A 7738-nucleotide genomic window follows, 5' to 3' on the forward strand; every position below is an offset into this window, starting at 1 on the left:
TGCTTCTTCTCTAATATGATGCCATCTTAATATAACATTCCCCGCAGTTGGGAAGACTTCCAGGCTAAAAAAGAATTACTGAGTCATCAGATAAATTTAGTAAAAGAAAAGAAGATTCCATTTATAAACATGCATTTTTTAAAACATTTCTATGATTGTTTTCCCATACAGCAATATAAACAACATATATGTTTTTTAAATTTGGCTTGCTGTTCCTTTCTAATGAGAACTACAAAGTACTTAAAAATTTAAATTGTGCCTGGCCAATATGGCTCAGTGGTTGAGCATCAACCCATAAACCAAGAGGTCACCAGTTCTACTCCCAGTCAGGGCACATGCCCAGAGGTTTCGGGTTGATTCCCAGTGTGGGGGTTTGCAGGAGACAGCCAATCAATTATTTTTCTCTCATCGATGTTTCTCTCTCTCCCTTCCTTGCTCTCTAAAAATCAATAAAAATTAAAATATATTTTTAAATGATATATTTAGCAAAAAAAAATTTAATTATGCTTAACTTGATTTAAGGAAATACTAAAAACACTCTTACAGAACGACAAAAGGAACACATCGCAATCAAGAAAGAGCCCTGATTAAGGCTCCTAGAAAGCTTAGGTATGTATCTTTTTCACACAACATCCCATAAAATCTACTGTTTTACATATTTGGATCTATAAAATGAGAATACTGTCTCCATTGGATCACTAAGAAAATTACATAAGACAGCAAAAGTGAAAGTAGCTAGTAGAGTGATGACCACAATATATTAAGATGGCATCAATTAATGGTAGCTGCTATTACTTTTCTCTTTTCCTTTTTAAAGAGAATTTTATTATTTTTTTAACGGAAACATCTTTTTTAAAAAAATAATTATTTTAGAGATAGGAAGGGGGAGAGGGAAAGGGAAAAAGGGAATGAGGGAGAAAAGGAGAGAGAGGGTGGGAAGAGAGAGAGATATTTTGTTATTCTACTTACGCATCCATTGGTTGAATCTTTGTATGAGCCCTAACCTGGGATAGAACCCACAACCAACTTAACTGGACGATGCTTTAACCAACTTAACTACCCGCCCAGGGCTAAATTTTATTTTTCAATTATAGTTTACATTCAATATTATTTTGTATAGTTTGATGTGTACAGGGTAGTGGTTAGATAAACATATACTTTACAACGTTCCCCTTATATTTCCAGTGCCCAGCACTTTATGAGGAAAAACTCTCAACCCAGCATCCTATATCCAGGGAAAATATCTTACTGGAATGAAAGTGAAATAAAGGGAAACTTGGTTCTTCAAGAAGAAATGAAGAGCAACAAAATTGATAAATGGGTAAAAATAAAAGATAATTTTCCTCTTAATACATTTAACACACATATGACCTAAGTGATACTCAGATTCATGATAAATCAGACTCAAAGTGGTTTCTCCTTTCTTATTTCCTCCCCACCCCGACTCCAATATATATAGAAAGGTATGGTACCTGTTTTAGTTTCAAAAAGAAATTTTCAGTAGTACTACGTTTGCTGAAGGGCCAGAATAACCTTTCATTAGGTGAGCAAACCCGGACTTTTGTCTCTAGAAGAAATCGAACAGGCTCCTGTACTTCTGTTATTACCAAATCAACAGCTGTAGTCATAAACAACACTTTATCTAGAGAGGGGGAAAAGCAAATTTAAGAAATGGAAATATATTTTCTCATATGATTAATGTAAAAGTAACTACTTTTATTATGAACTTTTAAGATATCTTAAGGTATTCCATTAACTAAGAATCTAAAAAAATCAGATAATTTACTGTTTTGAAAGTTTATATTCCATATTGAGAATTCTTTTCTTGGGTAGATTCTTTAAAGTGGAATTAGTACAGAAGAGCAGTATATACTTTACAGCTAATGAAATGTACTGTCAAACTGTTTTACAAAAGTGATATATGTCTTCTTTATGCCACTCTCACCAAGGCTAGGGTTTCTAAACTTTTAAAATCTTGGTTAACAATGGTAACTGTTTATATCCTTTATCCATTTACCTATAATCCTATGAATAATAAGAAAAAATAAAGGGGAAAAATGCTCAATAAGAGGGACTAGTTAAGCAAATAATGTTACATTTTCAGGATATGACATTGTCCAACCATTAAATGACTTTTGGTGAAGGTGCACACTTGAAACCTAATGACCAATGTCACCTCAATAAATTAAACAAAAGACACTTGGGAAGAGTATGAAATATGTTTAAAAGGTTATTTATGCACAGAATATCTGAAAAGGTACACAAGAAACTGGTCACAGTGGTACCCTATAGAGTATGACCCTGGGGACTGTGGTAGATTTTTACTTTTCTCTATATAGAGTGTCCCCCCAAAATGTATACACATACTTTGAATAATCATAAAGGCAGTGATTAAAATATATTTCATTTTCAAAATTGAGCTATCAGCTGTTAAAGTGGATATACATTTTTGGGGAATACCCTGTATAAACTGAATTTTTAACCACATGTGCCTGTATTATCTCTCCACAAAAGTAAATAAAATTTAAACGCCTATAAATAAATGAGTACATAAGTAGAAAATGAAGCAGGGAAAGGAAAAACAAATGAAGGAAAAATGATACTTTATTTACTCATCAAATTTAATAATAAACTAAAAAACTATTAAAATTCTTTGGTTTCACTAGAATTAGGTAAGCACTGGATACTTGTCAAATAAGTGGTCCTAAGGTTTGGGTATCTTTGTGGGACTAAAATTCTATCCATAATGATTGCAATCTTCATTACCTTTAGGAGTTTCTTCATTTACAACTTGAAAATGTGGAGATTTTGGATTCCAACTCCCAGTGATAACATAAGACTTTCCATCTGAACTTTTGCCCATAGATTCCTAAAGAAAAGAGTAAAACAAACATTAATGCCAAAGTAAGGAAACAACAGCGAACCCCCACTTTTCTGCCTTTAAAAATATAAGAATAAGAAAGAGAATCGAAGGGGTTTTTTTTAATGGTAGAAGTGTATTTGAATAATCACAGTTAAAATTAAAGATGTTCCAATTATTTGTGCAATTGTTCGTGAAAACGTATACATAAATGCCATAAATCGTATCAACCTGTATAAACATTACAGAAATTTATTACCTAAACCTGTATGTTGAATTCTTCTGTCAAATGAATAATTACGACATACATTTTAGAATTGAAAATATTACATATAATAGAACTAATACTAATACTACCTACTTTTATAAAGCTCATGATAGTTTGCAAACAATTCTCTCACAACTTTTCTCCACTGATTTCCACAACAACTCTACAAGGTAAACAAAAATTATTCACTAATACAGTTAAGAAGCTAGTAAATATCAAGTCAGAAATAAATGTCCGTATCTTTATTGCTTTACTGCTTATAAGAACACCTCATAAATGTGCTTTAATTTTAGATTCAGATAAGATGAAGTGAAACAATCTTTATTGAAGAAATAGTGTATAACTTAAAAAAAGAAAAAAAAATCCTTACCAGATCTAATAAGTGCATGTCACTATTTCGTACATCCTTTCCTGGGCTAAGGAGAAGACCAAAACACCTGCAAAGAAAGAACTGACATAAATTTGGAAAAAAAGAACACAAAAAAGATGTTTAAAAAAATTCTTACTGGTGGAGAAAAAGGACACACTAAAATTAACAATAAATTACTATTGCCAAAATAATCCCCCTTACTTCATTAATTCAGAGAAGCATATTCTATGTTTGCCTTCTATTATCACATAAAGTAAGCATACTTATGAATGATTTATGGACGTTATTTCAAAGTGAATGAAATAGGCTCTGGCCAGGTAGCTCAGTTGGTTAAGAGCATTGTCCTAATATGCCAACGTTGCAAGATCAATCCCTGGTCAGGGCACGTACAAGAAGCAACCACTGAGTAAGTGGAATAACAAATTACCCACCTCCCCACCTTCCTCTCTTTCTCTCTAAAAATTAAAAGAAAAATTTAATTACAAAAAAATCAAAGTGAATAACCAAAAGAATTTCCATGGGTATAAAACATTTGCAAATATATATTTTTTCTCATTGAAGTATAAATTTTTAGAGAGAGGAGGAAAGAAGAGAGGGAGGGAGGGAGGGCGAGAGAGGGGGAGTGAAAAGAGAGAGACAGAGACAAACATTTATAGGCAGCCCACCCAGGGATCAAACCAAAACCATTTGGTGTATGGGGACAACACATCAACCCACTGAGCAACCCAGCCAGGATGCAAATACATTTTTGAATACAGTATGTTATTCCACTAGATTGATAAAAACTAAAGTTTATATTTAAGCTAAATTTACAAGAAATGCTTACCTTTCAATGGCAAGTTCTTTATTAGTTGTTTGTTGCACATAGATGACAATCTTTTTATCAATTCCTTGGCGTAGTTTAAAGCATTGTCTGTCCTTATCTTTAGGAACTGCACTGTAGAACAACATAATTCATTATTTTGGCAAAGTATGTTCTTATAACCAGAACATTTTTTGTTATATTACGAAAACCAGGTACAAGAAAGAATCACAGATTCTATTCTTTTTTTGCGTCTGGTTTTCATATCATAACAGATTTTTCTAGGCTCCTTTACTAAAATTCACCGATTTTTTTAATCTGTGTTATAAAATGTCCTTAAATTGGTTATTATGTAAATGTAGAGAAGCTTCAAGCTAATTTTATTTCTTCATAGCTACCTTTTAGTTTGCGTAGATATTAAGAACTCTCATGTAGCCTTTTATAGTATCTCCTACTAGTTCTGTTTCCATTAACTTGAAGTTTACAGTAATAAGACAATTTAGATTTGCTGCATATTGGCTGCATCTGCCTTTTGATGTGAAAATAACATCATTACTCTATACTGTATGTAATCCACTAAACTATTTATACAAGCTAGAAAAACCACTCCTCCATCCCCTAAAATGTGGCTTTAGGTTTTTTTTCATCTTTGTTCCTGTAAAAATTAAGTATTTATAAAGCACCTAGCATCCAGCACACAGCTGCTCAAAAAAAAAGTTTTCTTTCCTTTCTTTTTAGTCACTGGTTTTGACAAATAAACTATTATTGCCTTATTTGTTTAAATATGTAAGAAAATATACTTAATCATAGATTCTTTGAATTTCGAATCAAGGTGCTTTCAAAAAATCAGAGAAGAAGGTATGGCCAACAGGAAGATGTTGCCTATCACTTCCTTAGGCAGTGATAAGCTAATTGTAAACCTGTTTAACACAGGCATATATCATTTTATTGCACGTTGCTTTATTGTGCTTTGCAGATAATGCATTTTGAAGGTTTGTGGCAACCCTGCATCAAGCAATTCTATTGGCACCATTTTTCCAAAAACACTTGTTTACTTTGTATCTCTCTGTGTCCCATTCTGGTAACTCTTGAAACATTTCAAATTTTTCATTATTATTATATTTGTTATGGTGACCTGTGATCAGAAATATTTGATGTTACTAATGTAATTGTTTTGGGACACCACAAACTGCACCCGTATCAGATGGTAAACGTAATCGATAAATGTTACGTGTTCTCACTGCTCCACCAACTGGCCATTCCCGTCAGAACTCCCTATTTCCTGAAACACATATTGAAAGTAGTCCAATGAAGGACCCTATGGTGGCCTCTAAGTGTTCAAGTAAAAGGAAGAGTCACAATCTCTCACCTTAACTCAAAAGCTCTAAATGATTACACTTAGTGAAGAAGGCACACTGAAAGCAGAGACAGGCTAACAGCTAGGCCTCTTGCACCCAACAGCTAGCCAAGTTATCAATGCAAAGGAAACATTCCTAAAATAAATTAAGAGTGCTACTCCACATGAATGATAAGAGAGCAAAACAGCCTTATTGCTGATATGGAGAAAGTTTAGGGGGTCTGGATAAAAGATTAACCAATCACAACATTCCCTGAAGCCAAAGCCTAATCCCAAGCAAGGCCTTAACTTTGTTCAAATCTATAAAGGCTTACAGAGGTAAGAAAGCTTTAGAAAAAAAGTCTGAGGCCAGCAGAGGTTGATTCATGAGGTTTAAGGAAAGAAGCCATCTCCGTAATAAAAGTGCAAGATGAAGTAGAAAATGCTGTTGTAAAAGTTGCAAGTTATCCAGAAGATCTAGCTAAGATAATTAAGGAAGGTAGCTCCACTGATGAACAGATTTTCAATGAAGATGAAATAGCCTTATATTGGAAGAAGGTGCCATCTAGGGCTTTCATAGTTAAAGGTGAGAAATCAATGTCTGGCTTCAAAGCTTCGAAAGACAGGCTGACTCTCTTGTTAGGGGCTAATGCAGTTGATGACTTCAAGTTGAAGCCAATGCTCATTTCCATTCCAAAAACCTTAGGGCCCTTAAGAATTATGCTAGCTCTGGCTAATCTGGCTCATTTGGTTGGAGCATCAATCATCCCATGCACCTAAAGGTCACATGTTAGATGCCCACTAAGGGCACATACTCAGGTTGCAGATCCAATCCTCAGTCAGGGTGCCTACAAGAGACAACAGATCCATGTTTCTCTCTCACATCAAAATCCGCCCCCGCCCCCCGCCCCGACTCCCTTCCTCTGTACTCTATACATAAAACAACAAAACCTAGATAACAACATATCTGTCTACAACAGAGTTTAATGATTATTTTAAGCCCACTGGTGAGATATCCTGCTCAGAAAAAAGATTCCTTTCAAAATATTACTGGTCACCCAAGAGCTCTGATGGAAATGTACAATGAGATTAATGTTGTTTTCATGCCTATGAACACAACATCCATTCTTCAGTCCATGGATCAAGGAGTTATTTCAACTTTTAAATCTTATGATTTAAGAAAACACATTTTGTAAGACTATACCTGCCAGACAGTGATTCCTCTAGTGCACTGGTTCTCAACCTTCTGGCCCTTTAAATACAGTTCCTCATGTTGTGACCCAACCATAAAATTATTTTCGTTGCTACTTCATAACTGTAAATGTTGTTACTGTTATGAATCGTAATGTAAATATCTGATATGCAGGATGGTCTTAGGCGACCCCTGTGAAAGGGTCCTTCGACCAACCAAAGGGGTCGCGACCCACAGGTTGAGAACCGCTGCTCTAGTGGATCTGGGCAAAGTAAACTGAAAACCTTATGGAAAGGTCACCATTCTAGATTCATTAATAACATTCATGATTCAAGGGAAGAGGTCAAAATATCAATGTTAACAGGAGTATGAAAAAAATTAATTACAACCTTCCTGGATGACTTTGAGGGGTTCAAGATTTCAACGGAGAAGATAACTGCAGATGTGGTGGAAATAGCAAGAGAATTAGTATTAGAAGTAGAGCCTAAAGATGCGGCTGAATTGCTGCAATCTCAGAATAAAACTTTAGCTGATAAGTAATTGCTTCTTACGGGATGAGCAAAGAAAGTGGTTTCTTGAGATAGAAAGTACTCCTGGTGAAGATGCTGTGAAAATTGTTGAAACGACAATGAAGGATTCAGAATCCTATCTAATAAAGAGGGAATATGTAAATTGACCATCACTGAAGAGAAACCAAGACGGAGGCATAGGTAAACACCTGAAATTGCTGCCTCGCACAACCACTTCAAAAATACAACTAAAAGCCGAAACCGGTTTGGCTCAGTGGATAGAGCATCGGCTTGCGGACTGAAGGGTCCCGGGTTCAATTCCAGTCAGGGGCATGTGCCTGGGCTGCGGGCACATCCCCAGTAGGAGATGTGCAGGAGGCAGCTGATTGATGTTCCTCTCT

General features: G+C 35.0%; 1 protein-coding gene across 2 annotated transcripts in view; it reads right to left on the bottom strand.

Moving 5' to 3' along the window:
* Positions 1 to 7738, bottom strand: part of RABGAP1 (RAB GTPase activating protein 1) — a 126668-nt gene that overhangs the window by 71290 nt on the left and 47640 nt on the right. For both annotated transcript variants that reach the window (XM_015567104.1, XM_006768604.2), the window contains exons 7-10: positions 4325 to 4435; positions 3499 to 3565; positions 2767 to 2869; positions 1473 to 1642 (exon numbers count right to left, since the gene is read on the bottom strand). In XM_015567104.1, coding sequence (XP_015422590.1) covers positions 1473 to 1642; positions 2767 to 2869; positions 3499 to 3565; positions 4325 to 4435 — 451 coding nt within the window. The remainder of the gene's footprint in view (positions 1 to 1472; positions 1643 to 2766; positions 2870 to 3498; positions 3566 to 4324; positions 4436 to 7738) is intronic.

Source organism: Myotis davidii, unplaced genomic scaffold (genome assembly GCF_000327345.1).
Source record: "Myotis davidii unplaced genomic scaffold, ASM32734v1 scaffold142, whole genome shotgun sequence".
Lineage (NCBI taxonomy): Eukaryota > Metazoa > Chordata > Mammalia > Chiroptera > Vespertilionidae > Myotis > Myotis davidii.